Consider the following 27186-nt stretch of genomic DNA (forward strand, 5'->3'; position numbering starts at 1 on the left):
ATATTGTTTTGTATTGTATACTATTGTATCATACTGTATTGTGTTGTAGCATGTCATATCATATTGTACCCAATCATATCATACTGTACTGTTTCCTATTGTATTATATTTTGTGTATCATAATGTATTGTGTTGTAACATGTGGTAATGTATTGTCTTGTATTGTCTCATATCATATTGTACCTCTGTGAGTCACACAGTAATCCCAACTCCTCTTTAGAAACATTAACTGATAAAACTGTTTTGTGGGATTACTGCTAACATGGGCCAGATTGTCATAATGTACCATTAAGTAGTAATAAAAGTAAAAGTAATAAACATAGACAGAAGTTTTAACTCGTGTCACCATTTTATCATTTATTTTGTCATATGTATGGCACCGGTGTCCTGGCTAAAGCGGCACTGGATTAACTGGTGACACTTCATTAAACATTGTACAATGCTGCTCACCAATTTTAAGAACTAGAAAGTGTCTTCAGAGACATTAATGCTACTAGGAAATAGTTTGCTATGTCACAAAGTACCTTTAAAGAGATATATATCGGGAAAGAAAATTTAAGTGAATTTAGATGGGTTCTAAAAACAAAATAAATGGCACTGGGTCATTAATTGTCCTTTGTGAACCCACAGAGACCTTCTGACCAATGTTAATGGCTCTAAAAGCCATGCATTTGCATTTAAATACTCTGTTTGTGAGACTAAAATATGACTGTAAATATTCAAAGGGTTTTGGTGGGGCCAAGAGGATTTTAAGGTCTCAGACTGAGCTGCAGCATACAGAAGTTTGGGAAACGCTGTCCTTTTGTATTGTATCATTCTGTTTTTTACAGTATCTTACCATCTGGTAACTTATAGTATCATACCGCTATATATTTTGCAAGACTGTATCATATGGTTCTTAGCATATATTGTATCGTGTATCATACCGTACTGTATTGTATCAGATTGAATCGCACCATATTGCATTGTATCGTTTCACATTTTAGCGTAACATACTATATAGTGTCATGTTGTATTCCAGCACATAGCATCATCACATATTAATCATATTTCACTGTATCATTTCAGCTCATATTGCTTTACATTTTGTTTCAAATCCTATTGCGATTAGCATCTCTCATCAGAATTACTTACTTTAGAATGCATTACGAATTACCCCTTGGGGATTAATGAAGTAGCCTACTTCTGATTATGACTCCGAAAATCATGATACAGAAAGTACAAGCAAAAAACATGACAGTGATCGTATTTATAGCAAAAGGAGATTTGCAATTATGCAAAGCAGATGTGTTATATGTTCTTTTATGTTTTACAGAGTGGAGTTCTGGATGGGTAAAACCTCCATTAAGCTACTTTTGCCATGAGAGTTCAAAGCTTTAAGCCTTAGGACGAACATTTCAGCGTCATATGAAGTCAACATGATTAAAAACACAAGGCTGTTACCAGAAGCAGGAAGACCCCTCTCACCTGTTGTGCTGTTTGATAAGCGCAGTGACCCGGTCTGATTGTGAGCCCAAGTCCCTGGAGTATCGTACCAGGTCATTCAGCTGGCTCTTCAACTTCTCTGCCATCGGCTCGGCGCTCTGCAAGCCCTCCAGAATGTCCTAACAGCGCAAAACAGACACACTCAGGTTTAGTGTGTGCGTGCCATGTCAAGGGAAGACAAGCACCCAACAGATCTGTATGACACCCTTCAATAAGTGCACTCACATTCCTATTCACACCCTTGCTCAGTCTTTCTAGCTCTCCTCGCATTCACACACACGGTGCAACACATACTCACAGTGCTGTTCGTACAAAAGCATTTCTGTTCCTCGCGCAGTGTGGCAGGAAGGAGCTGTGGATAGCGTTCTCCCGCTCTCCTCAGCGTGGTTCACATTCTGCACTCACACAGTCATGAAATCCTGTCCCATGAAATATGTACAAGCTCTCCCTTTCTCTCTGTGACTCTGGCACGCTCGCTCTCTTCCTGACGTATGACCAATAAACAACCCTCCCTCTCTCCCTGCTCTCCTGCACTCGATGCTCTCCTCTCTCTCTTCTCCTTCCCTCCTCCTGTCCTTCCACTACTTTCTCTTCCCTCTTCTCTTCTCCCACCTCCTCCCGCTCCTTACGCTCATCCCCTCTCGCACATTTTTCCTCCCTCTCCCACACTCTCACACTCTCTCCCAGTGGAATTCAGCTGTCAGCCCTTGCAGATGCAGGACTGGTTGGAATCGCGCACAAACGAACCCGTAACGAAAACAAGGCTTGATACAGGAAAAGGGCTGGAGGAGGAGGAGGAGGGAGAGAGAGAAGCGGAGGAGGAGGGAAAGACTCCTCCTATGATCTTTGACAGCCCTAAATTGAAGAAAACCGGTGAAAGGCATGGCCGGAGAAGCCGAGGGTGGACATGCTGTCTCGCCTTTGACAATACAGAGAAATTGTCACAATGTAAACATCCTGTGGAGGTTAGAAATCGAGCCGCAGGGGAGGTGAGGAGAAACATCCCCAACAGTACAGACAGACATCATGTTACGATTGAGTTCAAACATGTCAGAGTAAAGAAAGGGTAAAGGGGAAGGATCTGGAAGGGGGAATGTTTGGGCAGGAGAGATAGTGGAAAATAATGGCCAAAAGAATTAAAGGGGGAGGGGTGTAGCGGATGGAAGGGGAAGAGAAAAACAAGGGAAACTGATGGGATTGTAGCTGTCACTCGTTCATCATCCCAGTAAAGCTGATTTACAAACTAATCTTTTTTTAGGATTAACAAATATAATGGATAATTACTGACAGAGGAAGCGTGCCTGAATGCAGAAAATGTATGTCTGCAGAGTGTGAGTGTGTGGGTATTTAACAATGCTAATCACTTTCTCTAAAACTAAAAAAGTACAGTACTGCACATAAGCTGCACAAAGATTTTTACACATGACAGTTGGCTGACTAAAATCCCTGCTGAATTGGGTGTTTTTTTAATATCCATCACATTTGAATAAGCTATTGTGTGGAGTAAAACAGTGAAAAATTAAGACATAGTTCTGTACCTTAGCCAGCTGCCATCCCTCCACCGCCTCCTCGCCGTTGCTCCGCCCCTCAGCTTTGATCAACTCCTGGCTCCACCCCCTCAGTCGTCCGTCAAGCTCCTTCAGCTCTTCTTCGAGGCGGGCCGTGAGGCGGTCATACTCCTCCTCTGATGCAGCAGCAGCAGCAAGAGCCCCCTCGAGACCGTCCCGTGCCCTCAGTGCTGCCCCTTCCCACTGCTCCAGAGCCTGTGACAGCGCCCCCAGCTGTCGGTCCATGGCCTCGCAGCCGCCCGCTGCTGTGTGCTCCGCTGTCGACGCAGCGCTCCGACGCACCCGAGTCAAGCGCTCTCGGCCCTCCAGGAGCCGACACTCCACACGCTCCTGAAGAGATAGGGAGGGTAGATAGACGACAAAGTTGCTACGGAAACTGTGGCTAGGGAAACGGCATCTACAGATGCAGCGGATTCTATTTAAAGCTGCCCACACAGGCTTCACTCTCCTGTTCAAACATTTCCTATTTTTCATCTCTTTGATTCTGTTTTTGCAAGACTGGCTCTGATTTCTGTATTTTCATTTTCTCTCTCAGCATTCTTACACTATTTTAATCTCCCTCTATTTCTACCTCTACCTCTTATTCTGCATGGAGGTAGCTATTACAAATCAGGGCAGGTGTGAAACGCAAACACTTGAAGGGAAATTGATATTAGTCAGCTAATGAAAGCATCTGATAAAGTAAGTGTGTGTGAGTAGAAAGATATGAACATTAACCTTGAATAGGAAATGAAAATAATGGAACAAGCTTGTACAAACATCAAATTATGTTTCCTGCTTCACACCAAGGCTCTACAAACACACATTTCTAATGTGATAATTAGGACTCCTGTGTGAAATTTACATGCAAATCAATATCCTTTTACAAGTTTTCTCTCCACTATAACTGCAGAGGTAATATTAAGCAGGCAAAGCTTAAGCTCTAATTCCATTGCTGCTCTCTTTTACCTTTTTTCACGGTAATAGGCAAAATTATTGGCATTTAAATGTACTAGGAAGAAACAGAGATATCTAGCTGTGATATGAGAACCAATTTCAATTCCCTACATAGCATGCCCTACTTTATAGCAGGAGACTATTGAGATTGAAATGGTTCAGGTAATTTAGCAATCATTTACTCTAGCATCACACATGTGAAGCATCCCTGAGGCAAACCTGCAACTTCAAAACATGTTCAAATGGAGAGATACATTTGCTTCTGAATAGATAAAGTCCAAAACATGCTCAATGTTTTGCTTTCACTACAATATAATAGTGATAACATAAAGGCACACAAACAGGGTAGCCACTCTGCAGAACAATGGGCCTGTCACCTGTCATATGTGCTTCACTATTATCAGTCAATGAATGGACCAAGAGCTGATCAGGATTTCTCTTGCTTTGTATTGTTAAATCGTCAGATCTTGAAAGAAGTGTATTTAAAAAGTACAAAAGAAGTGTCAGCCATCATCAACAAGCGGCGTTATTTTTTGTATGCTGACACCCTGTCTTACCCTCACTTCTGACAGTTTCTTTTTGATGGAGACAGAGTCTCCTGATGTATCCGACCAGTGCTGCAGCTCTTCTCCTGCAGTCATCAGCCAGTCAGTGAGCTCTCTGACAGCTTCCAGGTATTCTTGATGCTCCAACACCACTGCCTGAGCAAGACGTACTCTTTCCTAAAGACAAAAACAAACAGAATTGAATCTGAAAAAATGTCATTCAGTGAGTTGTCTGTTAATATTTCAAGTACTTCTTTAAAGATTCAGAAAGGTATAAAAAATATTGTACCTCTACCAAAGCTGTGAGGTCATCAAACTGTGCCTGCAGCTGAGTGCGGGCTCCGTGGTTAAAGCCAGCATCACCTGTCTTTTTGAACAGTTCTCTGGCTTTTTCTTCCAGGCTGGACAGTGCCACCTGGTGGTCCTCTAGGTCAGCCAACAGGGCTCTGAGTCTCTCAAGCTGGGTGGCCTTTTCTCTGGGCCCAGGCTGAGGAGTGAGAGGGGCGCACACCTCCCGTTCCACAGCCTCCATCCAGCATCGTAGTTGTGCAGCACTCTCTAGGTATCCACCCCACTGTGACACAGTCCACTCCAGTCGACTAGAAGGAGAAGAGTGATTCTAAATGTTAGTCTGAAACCGTGAATAAACAGATATGTGGCCAAATAAAACCCTGCCACTTAAGAAAGATGGGATAAAGCATTAGCGTGAATGAAATCAGAATTTGATATTTAATTAATCCTTAAAGCCCCCTATTTGATTGAGTTAGCACTGGGGCAACATATAAAATGTTGAAACTAGGGCTAAATAGTGACACTTTAAAAATTTGATTAATCTCTGAATTTCTGTAATTGATTGTAATTAATGTTAACTTTTAGTTAGATTTTGCCATTTCACCATTTTGCTTTTAAGACTGCTTTTGTTTCATTTTGGATTTCTGATTTGTCTAATGCTAAGGATATTTGGATACAGGCCTGCTTTTATTTTGTAAGACAATAAGGAGCTTTGGATTGATTGATGATTATGACATGAAATCAACCATGGAAAAAAAGAACTTGCCATGGATTGAAAGAGAAACAAGGGAACAGTAAAAAGGTAAATGTTTGTTATCACAAGGTTCAGATGACTATTGACTAGTCCACTGAGTTGTCTGTGAGCATTTTTAAGTGAAATAAGACATGAAAGAGCAGTGACTTATTCTACATCACTGTGGCTGCAGGGAGATGTTGCAGTGGCATGATCAAAGTGTGCCAGAAGGGCCTATAAAGAAACTACTGAGGGGTTGTACAGTAAAATATGATTTTACCCTTATTAGCAAGAACAACAAGAGAATAGCTCACCAACCAGGTTGTTCAGTTAAAGTCAAATCTCTACCATAAAGAAAAATATAGAATATATACCGGGAAAAATATTACCGAGTACACTGAACTCATGTAGAGTTAAATCTAATGCTTTAAAGACATCTATATCAGTCCCAACTACATATAGTTAAACTACACTTTTGTGTTAAATATTTCACAATATGACAGAGCTGCAGTAACTCTTGAAAATCAGTGCTAAGGTTGGTCTCTTCTGGCAAGAGCAAAGCAGAAATGCATCCTCATAGCAAGGCAATGCACACTGATGAAGAATATGCACTATTCATCTTTTAGGAACAGCTCAAGATACAGGCAGGAACTCTAACTCAGTGGATAACTTCACTTACGATGCAAATTTGTCTCGCATCAAAAACAAGAAAAGCACTCGGAGAGCGCATACCTCCGCTGTTAGCCCTATCTCCCAATAGTAAAGAATCCTTTAAATAATTCCTGGATCCAGACGGTGATCCGGATCACTCCAAAAATCTTATCAGTTCTTCCTTAAGCTATTTGACATTTCCTGGAAATTTCATCAAAATCCGTCCATAAATTTTTGAGTTATGTTGCTAACAAACAAACTATCAAACAAACTAACTAACAAACTAACTGACAAACTAACAAACCCTGCCGATCACATAACCTCCTTGGCGAGGGTAACAACAATCCACTAGAAACATAAGCAAAAAAACCCCAGCAGGGATCACTGAAAAACAGGCAACATTCAAACACTACTGAGCACATACAGTCGCTAGAAAAAGTATGTGAACCCTTTGAGATTTCTTGGATTTCTGCATAAATTGGTCATCAAATGTGCTACGATCTTCATCTAATTCACAACAATAGACAAACACAGTCTGCTTAAACTAATACTGCACAAATAATTATATGTTTTCATGTTTTTATTGAACAAAACATGTAAACATTCACAATGCAGGGTGGAAAAAGTATGTGAACCCCTAGGCTAATGACATCTCCAAGAGCTCATTGGAGCCAGGAGTCAGCCAACCTGGAGTCCAATCAATGTGATGAGATTGGATGTGTTGGTTAAAGCTGCCCTGCCCTATAAAAAACACACACCAGTTTTGAGTTTGCTCTTCTCAAGAAGCATTGCCTGATGTGAACCATGCCTGGCACAAAAGAGCTCTCAGAAGACCTATGATCAAGAATTGTTAACTTGCATGAAGCTGGAAAGGGTTACAAAAGTATCTCTAAAAGCCTTGATGTTCATGTGTCCACAGTAAGACAGACTGTCTACAAATGGAGAAGGTTCAGCACTGTTGCTACTCCCCCTAGGCATGGTTGTCCTGTAAAGATGGCTGCAAGAACACAGCACAGAATGCTCAATGAGGTGAAGAAGAATCCTAGAGTGTCAGCTAAAGACTTACAGAAATCTCTGGCACATGCCAACATTTGTGTTGACACATCTACAATAAGTAAAACATTAAACAAGAATGGAGTTCATGGGAGGACACCATGGAGGAAGCCACTGCTGTCCAAAAAACACATTGCTGCACATTTGAAGTTCACAAAAGAGCACCTGGATGTTCCACAGCACCACTGGCAAAATATTCTGTCCATAGTTGAAACCAAAATTGAGTTGTTTGGAAGGAACACACAACACTATGTGTAGAGAAAAAAAGGCACAGCACACCAACATCAAAACCTCATCCCAACTGTGAAATATGGTGGAGAGGCCATCATGGTTTGGGGCTGCTTTGCTGCCTCAGGGCCTGGACGGATTGCTGTCATTGATGGAAAAATGAATTCCCAATTTTATCGAGACATTTTACAGGAAAACTTAAGACCATCTGTCCGCCAACTGAAGCTCAACAGAGGATGGGTGATGCAACAGGACAACGACCCAAAGCATAGAAGTAAATCAACAACAGAATGGCTTCAACAGAAGAAAATATGCCTTCTGGAGTGGCCCAGTCAGAGTCCTGACCTCAACTCGATTGAGATGCTGTGGCATGACCTCAAGAGAGCGATGCACACCAGACATCCGAATAATATTGCTGAACTGAAACAGTTTTGTAAAGAGGAATGGTCCAAAATTCCTCCTGACCATTGTGCAGGTCTGATCTGCAACTACAGGAATGTTTGGTTGAGGTTACTGCTTCCAAAGGAGGATCAACCAGTTATTAGCCTAGAGGTTCACATACTTTTTCCACCCTGCACTGTGAATATTTACATGGTTTGTTCAATAAAAACATGAAAACATATCATTTTTTGTGCAGTATTAGTTTAAGCAGACTGTGTTTGTCTATTGTTGTGAATTAGATGAAGATCGGAGCACATTTGATGACCAATTTAGAAATCCAAGAAATCTCAAAGCGTTCACCTACTTTTTCTAGCGACTGTATAAAACACATTTCAACACTCTGCCCAAGGGCATGATGGAACTCTACCCACATATCTCCCCCAGATCTGAAATAGCATTGGGCGAAGAATAGATGAACTGACTCTTTACATGTGTTGAACCAACACTGGTGGATCAGTACTGTCAAATAACTCCAACACTGAAGACCAGTTTGCTCAGAATGGAGTTAAAATCACATAAAAATCAACTGATGTTAAGTTCGCTAACAACTGCTTTTCCAGTTTTCCATACCTTTCCAAGTGCAAATTTTACAATGTACAAGTACCCCAAAAAACTACTCAAGTACAGTCATTTGCGTAAATGTTATTAGTTATTTGTGATCCCTGCATCATTACTTCTCTGAAACGTGTTGTTGGAATTAAATTTAAAAAAACTGAATGCACATTTTTCTTGGAAAAAAAATCTTAGTTTCAACTGAAATATTTCTTTGTATTTTTGTACTATTTACACCATGTTTCAGCTTGTTTTTGGAAGCAGGGCTGTATATCAACTTTTAAAAAGACAGCCAGTGTTTTAAAATCCTGCAAATGTAATGATAAATCTTTAAAATCTACCAGAAAATGCACATCTATTTTTGCCCTCCTTACTTGACACACCTTTAAATAGACATACATACAACTCCCTCTGCAGTACATATTTCATACCTCTGACACGGCTAAGTGATATAAATTGACTGTAATACTGGCTTAGAGCTGCTATCCCCTTTCAAGCACACACAGACACAGATACACAGCCATAATTTTCTCTGCCATCTGTTACCCCCTGCATGTACAAATAATGCCAATATCTGCTAACACAAGAGAAAACCTGGACACACAAACACACACATATAAACCCCAAATTCACCTGCTACCCATCTCCTACTGTTATCCCATTCCCCTCAAAATGCAAACACAGCCCATGTGTGACCCACTGTTTGCCATCCGACACTTAGTCCCTCATGACATCAATTTTTGAGGGAGGGGCCATAATTGCTCTATTAAACACACACACACACTCACTCACAACAAACTAATACATGTGCATGAAGTTGTGCACGTACACACAGGGAACAGCACATTAAGTCAGATACATCAATCAGAGTTACAAAAATGACGAATTACTTATCATTATGTATTTAACCTAATGGTAATTAAAGGCATTGAGACATGAATCTATCATGATGAGGAAAAGCTGTTCACAGAGGGGAAGATTTTTGGCACACTGGTAAATTCCCTCTTGAATGTCCAGCAGTTTAAACCTCAAAATAGCAAATAAAAAAAAAAAGAAAGAAATCATCACTAAAAAGGATGCGAAACAATGTCACTTGCAGCATTCTGATACACAGCTGTCTGTTCACTGGGGAAACGAGGAAAACTAGAGGAACATACTGTTTACTGAAGACAAAGTGCACCATGGACATTGATATGTGGTCATATATTGAGTTTCCTGTAATTTAACCTATATGGACCTGGTTTAGGGCTGGGCAATTATGGCAAAAAACTAAATTAGGGATGCGATATTATCATTCTGGTATCGGTATCCACAGATATCAAAATTTCTGCCAATATTAACATCCTATATTTTGCCTGTGTATTTCAGGATAAATGGACTATAAATTTTGTCTATATATATACCAATAAATTAGTGGAGTTTTAGGCTGAACCAACAGACCGATGGGACCGATGAGACCCCAGTCCAAAAGGACTGAAATTTCTTGTCTGAAAAGCATATTTAAATATCAGTATCGATAACCGTTTCGGCAAAAATGAATCTGTAAATACCGGCATATCGGCTAAAGGCAAAAATCCAATATTGTGCATCCCTAATCAAAATCGTGATAAATTTAATTTTTTTCCTCAATTACGATTAATGAACGATTATTCCACACCTGACTTTTTTTTTTGCTGTAAATGTTGGTATAATTTTAAAACAAATAATTGAAATTTTGTATATTTGAAAGTTTAATGCTTCAATCTCGTGTACTTCCAGAACAAAATTATCTGGCAAAATCTATTAAATGTCGTTGTCTTTCAACATTTTTATGCCCTTGTGGTAATTAAACCAGAGGGGTACTGGTTTCAGTTTGATTGGACAATTTCAAATAAATTTTCCTGGTCTGACCTTCTGATAAAGATTTAACATGATACAGATACTGAAAATGGCATGAGCTACAATTAGGTCATCAACAAGGATAATATACAAAATACTACCACAGACCTGTGTCTTACCATTATTATTACCATTTATTTAAAAAAACTGTTATCACTGAGGGTTAATTATTTAAATTATAGCTGATAAATTGGAATTAATGCTACCTGTTTTATTGGTGTGTTTTCCTCAAAACTAAACTAACATGAACTCATCTTGCCGCCTCCTGTGAACCTCTCTTCTTCTCTCATAGGCTACATAGGTTGGTAGCTTATCAGTTTGGCTTCTTTCTCTCCCTCACTGTGTTTCTGTTTACTGTTATCATCAGTATCCTTTCTTTCATTAAATGACCTTTAAATAAACATCGTCATTATTTGTTTTCACCCAGGAGATGATTTCAAAACAGCTGATCTGAGCAGGGAAGTTTAATGTTTATTAATTCACAATCAGAATCAGCGCAGGAACTTTATGGAATTTTAACATAAATTCACAAACTAAACAACGGCAGAAGTTGACGTTTTACGGAAGAGGATGCATTTACAGAAGAGATCTGATGAGAGAGTTTCTGTGCAGGGAGGCAGAGCGCAGACACGGCGCACTTATTGATTGATCACAAAGGCACCATTCTCCAAAAATAGATATGCCATCCATCCATCTTCTTCCGTTTATCTGAGATTGGGTCGCGGGGGCAGCAGCCTAAGCAGGGAAGCCCAGACTTCCCTCTCTCCGGCCACTTCATCCAGCTCTTCCCAGGGAATCCCGAGGCGTTCCCAGGCCAGCCGAGTGACATAGTCTCTCCAGCGTGTCCTGGGTCTTCCCCAGGGTCTCCTTCCAGTGGGACTTGCCCGGAACACCTCACCAGGGAGGCGTCCAGGAGGCATCCGGACCAGATGCCCGAGCCACCTCATCTGGCTCCTCTCAACGCGGAGGAGCAGCGGCTCTACTCCAAGTCTCTCCCAGATGGCCAAGCTTCTCACCCTATCTCTAAGGGAGATCCCAGACACCCTGGTGCGATCTCGTTCTTTTCGGTCATTACCCACTGCTCATGACCATAGGTGAGGGTGGGAACGTAGATCGACTGGTAAATCGAGAGCTTCGCCTCTCGACTCAGCTCTTTCTTCACCGATGACAGACCGATGCAGAGACCGCATCACTGCTGACACCGCACCGATCTCCCTGTCGATCTCCCGCTCCATACTTCCCTCACTCGTGAACAAGACCCCGAGATACTTGAACTCCTCCACTTGGGACAGGATCTCATTCCCAACCTGGAGAGGGCATTCCACCCTTTTCGGACTGAGGACCATGGTCTCAGATTTGGAGGTGCTGATTCTCATCCCAGCCGCTTCACACTCGGTTGCAAACCATTCCAGAGAGAGCTGGAGGTCCTGGTCTGATGAAGCCAACAGGACCACATCATCCGCGAAAAGCAGAGACCTAATCCTGAGGCCACCAAACCGGACAAAAATAGATATGTTTAGGGTTAATTTTTTTAGTGTGTGATGCCCAAATAGAGCTGTGTTGGGAGAGAGAAACACTCAAAGCGAGCCCCCCTGCCCTGCAGTTAGAGTTTTCCTCCAGAGCGCTTCTGTGTAGTGCCAGATGTGGCGGTGTAACGTGGTGTGCTTCTATGGTGCATTAATAGAAAGAATTACAAAGGGAAAAAAATGAAATAACTGACATGGCAGGTTTACGTCAATTATTGGCTCTAAATGTCGGTTTTGATTATTTTTAAATTAACTGCCCAGCACTGGTTGTAAGTCCACAGCTGTGCCTAAAGGAATAGATCAGCCTGATTGATTAGTGATGGATGTGAAACAGAGTTAATGTTGGGTGTAGATTAATGAGAATAAAAATGTTTTTTTTAGTTTAGCATCAGGCTGCAACAAAAGATAAACAAAGAATCAAGAATCTTATTTTCTTGCTGTTTATTTTGATGCCATGACTCTCTGATGTGAGTGAGTTATCAACATTTTGTATGCAGTTATTGGCTCTAGTGAGTCTATATGAGCAAACCTGTTAAAAAGCAATAAAATTTAGAACTGCAAGGACAAACAAAACAAAAACAAAGTTGGAAACAATAAGCCTTAAACTGAGTTTGGTTTACATTTAGCATGAACTATTTCATTTTCTGTAAAAGCAGTCAAACAATCTAAAATGATATGAAACAACTGGTTTAGGGTAGTATGATTTTTTAAAAATTATGATTTTTACACTGTTTTCATATATCATACAGGATAGCATAGGTGTATATGTATACAATTATGTATATATGTGTGTATTTAAGCATATGCATGAGTATGTTTATGTATATGTATATTTTCTATACATTGTTTTGTACAGATAAATATATTCATAAACTCGGGGCGCACCGGTAGTCGAGTGGTTAAGGTGCGCAGACGACACGGGTTTGAATCCGGCCCATGGCTCTATTTCCGGCATGTCTCTCCCTGCTCTCTTCCCTGTTTACCACTCTATCCACTGTCCTATCTAATAAAGGCAAAAAGGCCAAAAATAAACCTAAAAAACATATATATATATATATATATATATATTCATAAGCTTTATTTAAATCTAATTCACTGTGTGAACATGAAACATGAAATACATGAAACATGAAATTGACACTCATGGTTTGTGTAAATTTACCGTATACTGGTGTAATTCCTCTCCCAGACCACTTGATGAATGAGTGGACCTCTCAACACTCCCTGACCCTGCAGTTTGCATTTTTTTCTGTTCATGTTTGATCTTTAAATTCATAAATGCTTTGATAAGTTTCAGCCATTTTTCACGAAGCAAGAATTCTTGAAAACAGCTGGAGGTTTTCCCCCTGTTAGGTGAGCACTTTACCTGTGGCAGCTCATGGCAGTCACAAGCAGTGTCGCCCAAGCATCTTCCACTTCCTGCAACTGAGAGCGCACCACCTCCTGTCCGGCAGCTCCATAGCTCCGCAAGGCCAACTCACCCTTACCCATTGCCATATTCAGCTTGACCTCACCCTCTCCTTTCAAAAGCAGGATGTCCTGTACAAACAGAGCAAGGTCACAGTGAACTGGATTCAAACAGAATGAACACTTTAGATGAAAACTTATTCAAGCAAACAGCTCCCTCCTGTGTTCACTAAAAGAACTGTGGCATGTACTATTAAGCTACATACATCGACCATTTCATTTATTTGTTGGTAAGGTATGCATAGTCAAAGTCAAGCCTCCTTCCCTACCTGCACAGTCTCCAGCCTCTGCTCTAGCTGCTCTTTGGTCCCCATGGTGCTGTCCACTGTCCCCAGTCTCTCCTGGATCTCCTCCAGCCAGGCCCAGACTCCTTGGAGGGTCTCTCCGAAGGCCTGGCTCTCCTGGCAGCCTCGCACTCTCTCCCTGGAGGCTTTCAGCAGGGCCTGGTGTTCCATCTGGAGCTGGCTTGTTACTCTGACCTCTCCTCCTGACCCCCGGCCCGCTTCAGACAGCGACTGGGCCTCCTGGCAGAGATGCTCAATGGAATCCCTTGTGGGAGACAATAAAATATGTTATTGTTCTGTGAATTTAACAACCGGTACTGTGATTTCTGTTACATATGGCCTCCTACACCCTAAACACATACCTTCTTTCGAGCAGTTCCTTATGGAGGTTTTCCATCCTCTCCAGTTCTTCAGTGGCGTCCATGGCTCCCTGCTGGCTTTCTGCCCCTAAAACAGGCTCGCTCTTCAGGCTGAGATCCATCTGCTTCAGCCAGTCCTTTATACTCTCTACGCAGCTATTAAAACTTGGATGAAAAACAAAAGAAAGAAGAAGGAGAGACTAATATATCCATTTTATTAGATTCCTTTCACAGAAAAATGCACTATAAGAACGCTTACATACTTTTTCAGAAGTTCAATACTCTCTTCCAACTCTTGTTGGTTCTGAGAGCAGCTGTCCAGGTAGTTCCTCCACTCTCTCTTACAGGAGGAGAAATGCTCTTGAACCTGTGCCGCTCCAGCTTTAGGTAGGTGGACTAGAAGCCTCTCTGCTTCTTCACGAACCTGAGAGAGACGCTCCTCTCCTTCTGATATTTGCTTGACTGACACCTGTGGATTAAGGTCAAACAGGATGTTGAAAAAAAAAAAAACAAGACCTAAATGCAGATGATAAATGCATTACAAAATTATGACTTATAATCTTACCATTATCCTATGCAACTTGGCTCCAAGAGTTTCAACATCCCCTGATTGATTAGAACAATCATTAAGCTCCAACTTCTGATCTTTAAGCCAGGAGTGAAAGTCTTGAACGAGCTCTGTTTCAGGTAACAGAGAAAAAAGGTTCACTTACGAGAAAACTATTGTGTGGTAATGTTACAGTGAGGAGGGTTTTAAAGTAAAGAAGCCTAATGGAGGAGAGAGAGGGGAGCTGATGTGTTGAGCCAGATGGGGAGTGTGGGCGTGTCCATGCTGCGCAACACAGGGTTGCCTTGCCAACAAGCCCAAAATCACTCCCCAGTGAGCAGATGTGACGAGAGCATCATTACTCTACGAGGCACAGGTGTGTGCCTGAGGATTGAGAATGCACCGGTGTACTAGACAGTGTGTGTAAATGGTGTGTGGGCTGTAGTGGGCGGATTGAGCATGCTCTGGGGAAAATGTAGGATAATCAGCAGTAAATCTGTTGCAACACTTACCCGAACAAATAACATTGCATCATGTAGCGGTGCCATGTTTGACTGGGTGATCATGAGGTTTTAAGTGGTATTAAAATGCTTCTTTCTGCTTAGATGGACAGCATTTAGTAGCTGTATAAGTTGTTAATATATATGTAAAGTAAATTGACATATGCAATCAAAGTAAAGAACAATAAAAATAGGACTTTAAACAGAGAAAAGGCTTTCTGGACTAAATCTAAAGATCATACTGAGCTTTTGCCAGGGTAGGTAACTTTGTACAAACCAGTCAGATTAAAGCTTGTGTGAGGATTTTTAACTGGTTATAGAACAGACTGAAATTAATATAAATGTTTTTATGTGAAAAGACTGAATATTTCTGGAGCCAAAAATTTAGTGGCTAATCTGCTGCCAGCAAGGTGTCAGGACTAATAAGTATACTGCAGAAACTTCTTTGTTTACAAAGCTATGACTTATTAAGAACTAACCCACCAGCCCCACTCACATCCTCTTTCTGAGCAAGATTTTCTTTTTTTCTTCACATCAGGCAGGTGTTTGTATGGTAAATGTTACCAAGGTTATAGATATACAGCGTTGGCCAAACATAAACTGTCGCTGGGTGTCACATCAGTAAACTAGAAGAGCACTTGGAGAGTGCAGACCTCCACCATTAGCCCTATCTCCCAATAGTGAAGAATCCTTTAAAAAATTCCTGGATCCATCTCCATGTGCCCCCCACCATGGCATTCGCCAATTACTCCCTTCCCAGCGGGGTGGAAACACGGTGATGAAAAGCATTGGCCTCGCTACGGGTGGACTGTCATGGTGAAAGCATTGCCTGCTGGTGCCAACAGATGCACTGACAGTCTCACCCATGGTCTCACAGGACGACTGGAAGTCATGGCAGAGGGTGAATATTCCTCTATTCCTCCCAGCATTGTGAGTACACAATTTGCTGTCTGTCTCTCTGTTACGCTCCGATTTGTCTCCTCGACCGGGCGTGCATCTTTCAAACTCCATAATCTCCAAAACTTTGAAGAGAAACACACCCAGAATGCTGCTGGGATTGAAGTTACTCATGTTCGCCATCTCCTGGTGTAAAGTGGTAATAGCGCAGACCTCTGCCATTAGCCCTATCTCCCAAAAGTACAGAATCTTTAAAAAAATTCCCGAATCCAGACAGTGACCTGGTTAACTCCCAAAATCTTATCAGTTCTTCCTTATGCCATTTCTGACATTTTCTGAACATTTCACCAAAATCCATCCACAACTTTTTGAGTTATGTTGCTAACAAACGAACAAACGAACAAACCCAACCGATCACATAACCTCCTTGGCGGAGGTAATAAAGATTAACACTGATGCTATCTATTTCAGTCAGGACCACTTTGACAAGAAACACACGATTTGCAGTTATAGATTTTATCTTTAACAGCACACGTTCCTGCTCTTCCAGCGCCCACAAAAAAGAGATAAGAGGTACCACTTTTTTTTATAGGGGGTACCAAGGTCAATGCAAACCTGAAGTTTTCTAACGGGAGCTTTAAGCTAGATTTTATGATTATTTAGCTGAGGAAGTGCACAAAAAAAAAAATGCTGAATAGAAACAGGAAAGTGCAATAGGCTACTCATCATGTTCACCTAGGAGATTTGTTTAGAGGGAAACAGATGATTATTTTTATTTATTATCATTTTTATCATCAACACAAATAAATTAGATTTAAATGCCAGCTTGCAGCTAGCCCAATTGCTTTCGCTTGAAAAAGACTGTCCCCTGTGCAATGAGAGGACAGGCATAAAGCAGGCAATCTTAAAACAGTCCTGTGGCTATTACAGGGCTACTTGGGAGGATTTAATTTGACATACATTGACATAAAAATAAATAAAACAAGTACTTCCTTAATCAATGTCAAATTCTTGTTGGAGGATGTTTGCATCTCTTACCGTTGAAGTGGAGCTGCAACCCATCCTGCAGGTTGCCCCTGGTCTTTGCACAGCGCTGGGCTACAGCCTCAGTTCGCTTTGCGATGGAAGTTAGCTCAGAGGAAAGACATGACAGCTCCTGAGAGGGATGAGACCTGCACAGAGCACTTAGGGCATCTCTTGCTGAGTCCATGTCTGCCCTCTGCTGCTGCACAACACTCTGCAGGTCCTGTAAAAGTAGTGTGTTACCTGGTTAAGTATTACTTCTCTGTATAATGTGTGATGTGTCTAATTCTTGAGTTGAAAGAGTCTTACCTTAACTGTGCCAATGTCTTCAGGAGAAGTAGCCTCACTGAGATCTGATAAGGAACCTTCGACTGCCTTCAGCCGCTCGGCCATCTGGGACATGAGATCTTCCAGTCGCTGCTTCTGGAAACTGAAGTAGGTCAGAGTATGTTTGGCCTGGTTGTACACCTCCTGTGCATGGGCCATTTTCTTTTTCAGGTCTGACTCCAGAACCTAGATCATCAAGACATCAAGCAACATATACAGCTTCACTCTATACAAACAAAATGTAAAAATGTGCTATAACATGCCTTTCTTGTTCCTTTTAGGGAAGTCTTTGAAGGGTTTTAATGGTCATTTTTTTGCAGCATTTGCAGGTTATTTGAATATGTTTTTTTGAACCTGTGAGGAGTTTTAGCCATTTACGTCAAAGATTGAAATTAATGAAGCACTAGTGAAAGTTTATTCAGGAAGACTTTAGTATGCATATTGGTTTATCTGTTTGTTCTCATTCTTTGTTGCATGCAGTACTTCATATGTGCTCACTCACTTTCATGTCACAGTCACATCAGCTGATAACATCTACCCAATAGTACTGATTCACTTCCTCATTGTTAGCCTTTCATATACTGCTGCTGCCTTTCCTAAACACAACTTTCTTCGCCACTAGTTCATTGCGTGTAACCCTCCATTTCCCCGTCACTGCCAAGTCCTATCACTGTCTTCATCCCATCAGCCTCAGACAACATCAACCATCATCCAGTCAACCCCAGTCTTTTTCACCTCTTCAGCCTCAGACTACATCATCAGCCAACACCTCCAACACCAGTGTCTGAACTCAACAGAGGCATAGATCTTGCTGTTGCTCACAGCAGACGCCATCAATCACCCTCTCTCCTGGAAGAGTTCAAGCCCCAAAAACTCTCTGATAATACCTCAATATTACATCTATGTAGAATAAATGTTTTCTTTGATTGATTTATTAGCATCTCCTGATTAAGATACTGATGTCTCTTTAAGAGACAAAGCAAACAAAGAGGTTATCAGTATAAAGATTGAATATTTCTCTACAGCTATTTAAAGGTCTGAAATCGCTGCCATAGGGTGCCAAGTGAAGTGATAAGTTAAAGCAGCGGAAACATAGCTTTCTTAACATTTTAGGAAAGCTGGACAGTGTGCTCTGGTGTCCCAAAGCCAACCCAGTCCATGCTAGCTCTCACTACTCACCAAGGCAACATACAGCTGTGGTTATCACACCTTTTCTGCCTTCCAAGCCAAAATAAAATCACCACATTCAACATACCTAGATTCTATATAAAAAAGCTCCATGAGCGTACATTGCTGATGCCACCAACTGTACCTTAGCCCGTGGCTCCTAATTGCCACTACAGGCATTCTGAGTACTCTATGACTATTGGTCCCAAACAGCAACATTTCTCTTCCAATCATCCTCACCTGCATCTGCAATGGGGTTTCTTGCAGCTTTGCTCGCTCCTTCAGTTCTGTCACTCTCTCCTGCAGGACATCCAACGCCTGCTCTCTCTTCTCAACCTCGGCCTGTAGATCAAAGTGCAGAACATTTCCATTAAATCTCTGCTTCTAAGAGTTTAATGTTACAACATCATCATTCAAACTGACTGAAACCTGACCTGAAAGGTAGCGAGATAGGCCTCTGTTTTCTCTTTATCGCTGAGATCGGTGACACTGTCAGTGACATCAGCAAGAGAATTAACACTCCACTGGTTAATGTCCTGCTCCATGGCCTTGAGGTCATCCCACAGGCTCACACAGTAGCCTAGTCTCTCTGTGTTGGTCTGTATCCTCTCTGACACCTATAGGAAGAGAAAGCAGAAATCTATATATGTACAGAAAACATCTCAATCAACAGGAGACATAGGATCTCTCCCCCTCCTTGTGTTTACTTTCCCTTCTCTGTAACAAGGGATGGTATACTTTACCAGGAGATGGAAGGAAAGCAAGATTTAATTGGTTTGACAGATGTGGGGATGAGAAGTGAGAGAGAGAAAGAGGGAGGCAGGGAGGCAGATAACGTGTCTAGACTTGTTTATATTTCTGTCTCATTTGTGACAGCTGAGCAGCCAGCTAAATCCCACAAGAGGAGAAAATAGAAAAAAGGAAAAATAAATATCATTAAAAAAAGAGGAACGGTGTAAGTGGCTGGCAGAGCTGAACAGTGGACAGCATAATTGATTCCTAAAAGAAAACAACCCCAAAGTTTCATTATTCTTTGTAGGTATATGCATCTGATTTCATTCAAATAAAATAAGGGTTATTCATTTATGCCAACAGTTCAATATAAATTAATCTGACCAGTTTGAGTTTGTTTGTATTTTTCTGAAAAAAAAAAAAAAAAGAAAAAAAAAAAAAATGCACACATCATCCAAATGTATACCCAACAAGTGACAAACGTAGAGGGGAAGCCAATTTCCTACACGTGTTCACTTTCACAAACTCTTTTTGGGACCAACATATTCCAGTTTTCAAAACATTTTTCATGGATTACCAGACCTGAACCTCCTGCTGGTCCTATTTGGAGCCTCTATCCATCTTCCCAGATTTAAAAAGGTCCAAAACAACTGCTGGCATATGTGTTTGCCATAGCAAACAAACCTACCTTTGTGTTTTGGGAAAAAAAGAGGGGCTGTTATATTATGGCTGGAAGAGATCGTAAAACTCTCATTTGGAAAGAATTCAGCCATGGCTATCAAACAACTGAGGGGCTTCCAACAACATTTGGCATCCCTTTCTTCAGTATATTGAAGATCCAAACTCAATAACTCATGACTAAATGATATTCTCATTCCTGATTTTAAGATGAAAATAACAAGTAAACAGAGAAGTGGAATTTAAAAAGATGGTAGGAGGTAACAAAAGACACTCCCCTCTTGAGGAATTTACTTCGTGTCATTATCAACATTTCAAATCTAAGCAGTATCTTTGTCTATTTTCTTGTTAAAAAATATCTCATGGCTCTTATTAATAGCCACATTCTTCTGACAAGTCCAGATAAACATCCTATTTAAGCATGTAAAAATTAAGAACAAGGCCTGCAGTGCTTGTAGTAAGTATTGCAATCAGCCATAGGAGCAAAAAACATACTTTTCGAGGGTCTTGAAACTGAGTTAAGGTCTCATTTTCAGACACTTATGGTGTACTCTGTACAGTGCTTAAGCACACTTGTCTCCTGTGAATGGCTCAGATCTCAGATACAGCACAATGAAGAAATACACAAACAACCTGGCTGCAGTTTTACTCACTTTGTGGCTTATTTTGAGTTGTTTTGGTCAGATATGGCTCTAACACTCCACAGTTGTTTATAATGTTTATTGAGAGGAAGGTCTGGTTTGATTATTTTTATTTATTTATTTATCCTTGACTTTAGCAGGAAGGGCCCTAGACCAAGGTCTCTTTTCCAGGGGTGCCTTGCAGCAATACAAGAGAATACAAAGCACAAAAAAATGATATGGTAATTATCGTAATTACAAATTAATTCATAAGCACACTCTCATTCTTGCAAACCCATGCCCAAATTGACATGTCACATTTTAAAGCAGTTGTAATCACTATATGTCATGGCTACATTGTACACCAGCTTGTGCCCAGCATTAGCTCACCTATTTCTGGGCCAGGGTCAAGACAATAATACTGACAAAGAAAACTGGACTTTTGGGGTCAAACATGTTTGGGCAGGGTATGGACAGCCTAGTGTGAGAACACAAAGCACGAAAAAGTCAAATTAGCAGTTTCTTTTTTAAATTCATTTATTACGAAAAATGAAGATCTTGAAATGACATATTCCTCTGGACTTGTGAGGAGACATTTTCATATGTGTAATGGGATATTTTTGACAAGTTACTCCAACCCCTGTCTGAGTGACACGATGATGTGAACTCTTTTGTTGTTACCTCCTTTTTAAGGTTTTACTTGTTTGATGGCTAGTAGTTTTATTACTTTTAAAATAGGGACAATTTTTTAATATTGAATGTTTTTATTACTGCTTTTTAAAATTGGAAAATAAAGATTTTAAAAAGCAACTTCTTCATGCTGTCAAGGTATATGCATAGCAGGCGTTACTGCAATCACTCACCTCAAGCCACTGGTCTCTTAATGTCTCCATGTCTCTCTGGATGGCGCTCGTATCAGAGTTGGGAATCTTCTCCAGTTCTCTCTGCAGGTCTTCCACTGTGCTGATGAGCTGATCCATATCCTCCTGCTTTTCTTTCAGATCAGACTGCACTGTTTCATGCTTGAGGGACAGAAAAGGGTGCAAAAGTTATGGCAACAGAATACCACTAGAGGGAGATGTAATGCACATGCTTGAAGTGAAGAGAGACTATGTTATTAAAATCCATTTCTGTATCTGAGAGTTTAGTTTTAAAACTAATATGCTGTACCCATGTATGCTAAAGAGGGGTTTTTCCGCTAAAATACTGGGGGGAAAACCTCTAAGACAGCAGTATTGCCATGTATTAGAGAAATATTGTCACTATTTGCATGATTACATGATTACAACACATCAAGACTCAAGTAGAGTTAACACATAGGCTTCAGTAAAACACAACTGTTCGCTCCAATGCACTGAATATTGTTTGGAAAATCAGGCTTTTCAAACCTTTGGAATTGTCCACCCACTGAGCTGGAAATCTAACACATTTTAACCTTGAACATTCAGAGTATGTCTTAAAAAGAAAGTGAGCTGTAAATTAAAGTTTTCCAGAAAAAAAATCAGATACTCACTCGTGTGAAAGTTCTTTTGGCTTCCTGAGCATCATGATTGTGGTCGGGGAGATTGTGAGCAACAGCCTGAGCTGTCTCAACAACATTAGTGAGCATCAACTTCAGGTGGTGAAACTGGCGGAGAAGATCAACCAAAACTCCACACTGTTCCTGACTGCAGAGGGTAATAATATCAATAATGTCAGCATATGTAAGTTGGAGGTGGATTTTCAATAAAAGAAATGTTGGTGCTTTTCTGAACAAAAATGACGCACAAAAAAACAAAATCCAAGCACAGCTGAACAAAAACTAACAGACTAGGAATTTAAACAACATCAATAAGTTTAAATCCCTTTTACCCTTTGGTGATCAGAGTCCTGATGTTCTCCCAGGCTGCCTTCACAAGTGTCACCTCCCTGAGAGCTTCCCCGGCCAGCTCGCTGTCTCTCTGGGCCAGCTGGCTTCCCTTCTCCTCTAACCATCGCTGGGAGTGCTGCAGGGACCGGAGCTCATCCTCCAGCTGGATGAAGAAACGCAGCCTGGGAGAAATAGATGCAGAAGAAAACAATAGGGATTACCAGCCTGATTCCAATATAATATATCTCATTTTTCAGGTGAACACATTCAACTGGATTTGTCCATCTGCAGTTTGTCTTCTTCAATTCAGCATACAGAAGCTGTCTGCTTAATCAAATGATAACTAGATGGGGTTACGGAAAAAAGTAAAAAAAATACAGGGTTAAACTTAAGACCTAAAAAAACCCATTAAGAATAATTAATCTTAAATGTAGGGCCATAGTGAAATAGTGACAAAACAATGATTTAAAGGAAACAGGAAGTACCAGAAACTCTTGTAGTTTAGAGCAGTAGTTCTAAACTGGTCATGCCTCAGGACCCACCAGTGTCCTAAATGACAAATTGCAACCCATATTTCCAAAAATCTCAATAACTCATTTGGTTTAATAAAAAATGTTACAGTTTGGATCTTGAATGAAACAAAATATATCTCACCAGAAGAGAGAGAAAGAGAACGAAACTAAACAGTTTTACACCAACATTTTCACAAATTTTCCAGAGATTTTGAGGAATATCCCCATCATCATGAGAAAACCAGCTTTATCACAAGAAAATAAGATAAATGAGTTAAAATATCAAGGAAACATTTAAATATACCCATTATGAATCAAAGTAAAAGAGTAAAATGTCCACTATGGAATTCAGTGCTACATAAACTTTTTGCCACCATTTTTTTCCAGACATGTTTGTGACCCACTGAAAACTTCTCCACAACCCACTTTTGGGTCCTGACCCAAGAGTTGAGAACCACTGGTTTAGAGAAAAACCTTGTAAATCTGATGCATTTTGGCTTGTAGCTTTTATCAGGGTCATCCAGATGGAAATGTTTAATAAAGTTGTTCTCTAAACTCCAGGAGTTGCTGGAGCATTTAGCTTCCTTCAAGACTATTCATCCTCCATATATCTTGGAAGTAGATGAAGCTGTTCCAGAAATACCAAGTTCAGCTCAACAAATAATGATTCAACAGTTTTTTCCTATAAATTGTGGAAAGCAACAATATGACAAGAACAACTCAAACACTGACAAACTCCTTTCACAAACAACCAGAGTCCTGACTCTAGAAACTGGAAACCTCTCAAGGCCAAACATGATTTTTCTGAGAAAATAAACAAGTAGCAAGTAGCTAGCTGAATGAAAGCTCTTATTTTTCTACTAAAGTGGCCTTGAAGTAGTTGTATTACAATCTAAAGTATCTATTTACAAGTTTTGCTCTGCAGTTTAAACTAAAAAGATGGACGGACAACAATTTTAAGTTTTAAGAAACAAAATGCATGGTAAGACTGGCCATTTCAGGATCCTCAAAATCTTTAATTCTAAATATAAAGCATTGATGTGTCAATGATCACTTTACTAATGCAGCTGACTGGCCATAGCTAACACAAATTGAGTTTTATTCACTTATTACTTATTTCCATAAGACTGGGGAGAATGAGAATTCAGGTCAGATCTGGCAAAGTCCCAAAAAATGTCATGTGTGACTAAATCTGAATAAAAAAGCAGTAAAACTACCCTACAACCTTTTTTTACATCCTACATCTTTTTAAAAGCCCAAATTTTTACTGAATTGACTTATCATTTTTTAATACGGTTTAAGAACCTGTGGACAACCTGTAATTAGCATGCTCAAATTTGTCAGAAAAGGGGGAAACATGCCCACAAATGTTTTGATTTTCTTTTGGTGTGTACCCTGATTTAGAAGACACTATTCAATATTGTTGGCTTCAGTTGGATTCCTTTCATGTATGTTTTCTTAAAGGTGACTACATTAGAAACTAATTTCACTTTTTATTGAACTGACGGAGATGCAGCACTATTTATGAGAGTCTTTTGAAATCACAAGTGTAAATTTGTGCACTCATAAATTCACTCGTCTAACAACAGACAAAGCTATGCATAAGCCAAAAAAATAGCTGTAGTTGTCTAAAAGACCTATCCATGGTTAAAATAATCCCTTTTTGTAAGTGACATTTCTACATAAAAAGGTTAGCAACATTGCTATGAACTTGGAGTGGTAATGTGCGTACCTGTTTTGAAAGGCCTGTACTGTGCTCTCTCGCACCCCCTCTTGCCTCACTTCATCCTCCAGTTTTTTCAAATTCTTCATCACCTCCTCCCTCCTCTCCCTGAAGGAGCTCCATAGAGCGCCTAGGGCATCTGCTTCACTCTGCCTCCACCCCACACCTCTCTGAACCTCCTCCAGAGCCATGGTCAGAGCCACTGCCTGCCCCCTGCATGATGTTCTTCCACGCGGATTATCTTCACTTTTGTAGCTCTGCCTCTCTGCCCCACACAGGTAAAACTGGGCTTTGCTTAACTGACCATCCAATCCCACCGCCTCCGCTTCAAGGCGCGCCAAGTCTTTAGCCACTTCCCCTATCCCATGATGCAGCTCTTCAGCCTTGGAGCGGTCCCAGCTGCCCCTTCCTTCCACTGCCTCATGAAGTCTACGCACAGCCTTCGCCACCGCTCTGTGCTTCTCAAGGAAAGTCTTTAATTCAGTCAGACACTCATGGCGGAGAAAAAGGAGACGCTGGGATTCAATGAGGGGCTGCAGGCAGTCTTCTCTCCGGCCCTGCAGCTGCTGCTGGGCCTCTGGGGTGGAGCAGCGAAGCAGGGACGACTCTCGTTCCTGCAGTGAGACTCTCATTGATGCACAATTCTGCAGTTGCATCTCATGCTCCTGCAACAAGATGAGTTAATTAGGTAAATTTGTATGAGCTCCAGGAGCAATCAATATAAACTTGCTTACTGTAACTGCTCTAATAAACAGAGCGTTCAAAAGATGTCTTTGTTGACAATTAACTATTGATTTCTCACCTTCAGCTTTGTAACCGCAGCCTCAAGATCAGCAATATCAACCTGGGAAGAGCTTCTCAGGCCTGACAGGAAGCTTTCACTCCTTTGGGTCAGAGTTAGCAGAGCCTGATCGAACTGCTCTAACTGTGATACCTGAGGCTTCAACAGCTCCAGTCTAAAAAAGAAGTTGGTGTATTAGGGTATATATTCAAAACGAAAACAAAAAAATGCAGATCAAGTGCTTGAATCTGACACTACAGGGGTGGAAAAATCATCTGCAAAAAAGGAAAAAAGTCAATTACCTGTGTGATATGTTGTTCTTCAAAGCAGTGCATCTCTCTTGTATTTGCTTTAGATCATCACTGAGCTCTTGTACACGATCCTCAGGCGCTGTTGGGTACAGGCAGAGCCCCAGATTCACAAGACCATGGAGGAGAACTTCATAGGATGGCACCTCTGTCTGCATTTCCTGTATGATCAATAAATGTTTGTAGATATGCAACCCATAATTACCAGAGGACATACTGAACAAAAGGACAGAAAGCCAGAATAAACTGAAAAGGTCAGATCAACACTCCAAATCAAACAAAAAGGGTTTAAAGGCCAATTAGTCTGTTACTGAGAAATATGGAAGCCCTAAGCAAACATGCGTTTATGCATTTTATTTACTGTTTTCCTGTGATAACCAGCAATTTTAGGTTTTCCTCTCCAGAGCTGGACATTTCATCTTGTATCTCCAGAGTTGTAAAAGCACAAAGATGAGTCAAAATATTACTTGATTTTCTTCAAGGTTGGGGCGATGTGTGAAGTGTAAATAAAAATGGAATATGATGATTTGCAAAATACTGAAACTGTATTAACCTGGAAATCGAACAAAAATCTATCGAATACTGAGACTGAGGAATTTGAGTTTTGGAATAAGACATGCCCATTCTTTTTATTTTAGTCTGGCAACATTTTCAAATAAGTTGGGACAGTGGCAACAAGTGACTAGTAAAGAAAATCAAAAGATAAAAGAAAATACCTTGTAATACAGTTGCTTTCCTATATCTGACAAGAATGAAACAATATTTCACTTTAAAACCTGCAGAAACTCATCTCAGTTACTAAACACTATAGAGTTTTGATAGAGAAGAAGATATGCTCTATAACACTGATGCCCAACCTGGAGTCTCAAATCACATACTTTTGTTAGAAAAACTTATCACACTACATTTAAATGCAGTACAGATCACTTAACAACAGCAGGTCAGCACTGTCTCAAATCGCGTACTGCCGTTTACAGGAAATGACGATAATTTAACCGCCTCTGTTTAGTCATGAATAAGTGTTAGGCGATGAAAATCGCAATTTGATGTTTATTTACACTCACTGTTAGATTTATGTAACTTGTATTTTATGTTAACACGATACACTTAAAGAATACTAACTTACTTTTCCTTTAATGCCCTTTTCTTGATTAAAATCTGCTGCCATTGCTGATAAGACGTTAGGTAGCTAGCACGCTAGCTTGCTAACGGTACAATATTAGCTATGTGGCGTTCATTGGAGGCGCAAAGTGTCCGTCTTTCCATACCCAAGCCTTGGATGGTTTTGAGTGCCGCCGGTGGTACACTGCATTTGAGTGTACTTCTGGGTGCACTTTTGTACACTTATGAACTCAAAATATTTTGTACAGAAGAAGAGAATGAGATACACTCTGAGGTTGTCAAAATTAGTTGTGCAAACATTAACTAAAATCCTAATAATACAAAGGTCTTTTGGTAAAAAAAAAACGTGTGTTCTATTTTCTTTGGGCTTTTTCAATAAAACCATTGGATGGAGTCTGGCTCA

General features: G+C 40.6%; 1 protein-coding gene across 1 annotated transcript in view; it reads right to left on the minus strand.

Moving 5' to 3' along the window:
• Positions 1–27186, minus strand: part of syne1a (spectrin repeat containing, nuclear envelope 1a) — a 185856-nt gene that overhangs the window by 119981 nt on the left and 38689 nt on the right. Inside the window, exons 34-52 of the mRNA XM_041806166.1 lie at positions 25656–25822; positions 25375–25528; positions 24582–25237; positions 22340–22519; positions 22002–22155; positions 21352–21510; positions 18893–19075; positions 18699–18800; positions 17274–17477; positions 16980–17187; positions 14563–14675; positions 14261–14466; positions 14001–14162; positions 13624–13903; positions 13254–13426; positions 4824–5133; positions 4547–4711; positions 3024–3383; positions 1468–1604 (exon numbers count right to left, since the gene is read on the minus strand). Coding sequence (XP_041662100.1) covers positions 1468–1604; positions 3024–3383; positions 4547–4711; positions 4824–5133; positions 13254–13426; positions 13624–13903; positions 14001–14162; positions 14261–14466; positions 14563–14675; positions 16980–17187; positions 17274–17477; positions 18699–18800; positions 18893–19075; positions 21352–21510; positions 22002–22155; positions 22340–22519; positions 24582–25237; positions 25375–25528; positions 25656–25822 — 4073 coding nt within the window. The remainder of the gene's footprint in view (positions 1–1467; positions 1605–3023; positions 3384–4546; positions 4712–4823; positions 5134–13253; positions 13427–13623; positions 13904–14000; positions 14163–14260; positions 14467–14562; positions 14676–16979; positions 17188–17273; positions 17478–18698; positions 18801–18892; positions 19076–21351; positions 21511–22001; positions 22156–22339; positions 22520–24581; positions 25238–25374; positions 25529–25655; positions 25823–27186) is intronic.

Source organism: Cheilinus undulatus, linkage group 14, assembly GCF_018320785.1.
Source record: "Cheilinus undulatus linkage group 14, ASM1832078v1, whole genome shotgun sequence".
NCBI classification, from domain to species: domain Eukaryota; kingdom Metazoa; phylum Chordata; class Actinopteri; order Labriformes; family Labridae; genus Cheilinus; species Cheilinus undulatus.